Source organism: Pygoscelis adeliae, unplaced genomic scaffold (assembly GCF_000699105.1).
Source record: "Pygoscelis adeliae isolate BGI_AS28 unplaced genomic scaffold, ASM69910v1 Scaffold352, whole genome shotgun sequence".
In the NCBI taxonomy this organism is placed as follows: Eukaryota; Metazoa; Chordata; class Aves; order Sphenisciformes; family Spheniscidae; genus Pygoscelis; species Pygoscelis adeliae.
This window is the reverse complement of record NW_008824353.1, coordinates 70,307-71,089: the sequence shown is the minus strand read 5'-3', so window position 1 is coordinate 71,089 and position 783 is coordinate 70,307. Positions and strand designations below refer to the sequence as shown.

Sequence of the window (783 nt, the reverse complement as noted above, 5' to 3'; positions counted from 1 at the left end):
GAGGGGGGGCCCTGCCAGGGCAGAGGCCGGCCCCGTCAGCCGCAGCAGCCCAGGTCACCGCACTGGCAGCTGCCCTGCACCCGCATCCCATGCCAGCCCCTCCCAGGACCCCAGCCCGGGCAGGCAAACCGGAGAGGCAGAGCCAGACCAGCTGGTACTGGGTCCGGCTCCCAGTAGAAACCATCACGGCTCTGCACGACTCAGGGCTGCCAAACCCCGGCCGCACCGCTCTGGCGGGAAGCGGCTGCCGATGGAGGAAGCACCACGGCAAAGCCTGGAAAGCCAAGTCACGTCTCCCCAGGGTGCCAGACTCGGCGCTAATGAGGGGTGGCTCCAATTTGCTGGGTAGATGGCAGCAGCCGGCACACCCCAGCTGCGGCGGGGGCGAGCACGTCGCCTCAGCTCTGGAGGGGAGCAGGGAGGGAGGAAGGCAGCCCGCGTGCCACACCAGTGCAGAGCTCCACACACAGGCTGCGATGCCCCGATGCTGGTGGCATCAGCCTCGAGTCAGCCGCTCTTCAGCATGGGGAGGCAGCTGCCAAGCAGACTTCACCTGAGGCAGCCGGCTCCTGCCCTTCCATCCTTCATCCCACAGAGCGGCACGGGGGGAAACAGACACCTCCGCGCTGCTCGTACCTGGCAGCATGTCGTTGAAGCTGGAGCGGGCTTCGGGGTGGCGCAGCAGCGACTTTGGAGTGAAGATTATCAGCTGGAGGGGGGGGAGAAAAGGGAGAGCAAGGCGGTCAGCCTCGCCAGAAGCACCCCACTGAAAGCAAAGGCCGG

The 783-nt window shown here is 67.0% G+C and overlaps 1 protein-coding gene across 1 annotated transcript in view; it reads right to left on the bottom strand.

Annotated features, from left to right (window-relative positions):
• OGDH (oxoglutarate (alpha-ketoglutarate) dehydrogenase (lipoamide)) overlaps positions 1 to 783 on the bottom strand; it is a 44,300-nt gene that overhangs the window by 12,130 nt on the left and 31,387 nt on the right. The window contains exon 19 of the mRNA XM_009319337.1: positions 594 to 709. Within this exon, the coding sequence (XP_009317612.1) occupies positions 594 to 709 (116 nt within the window). The remainder of the gene's footprint in view (positions 1 to 593; positions 710 to 783) is intronic.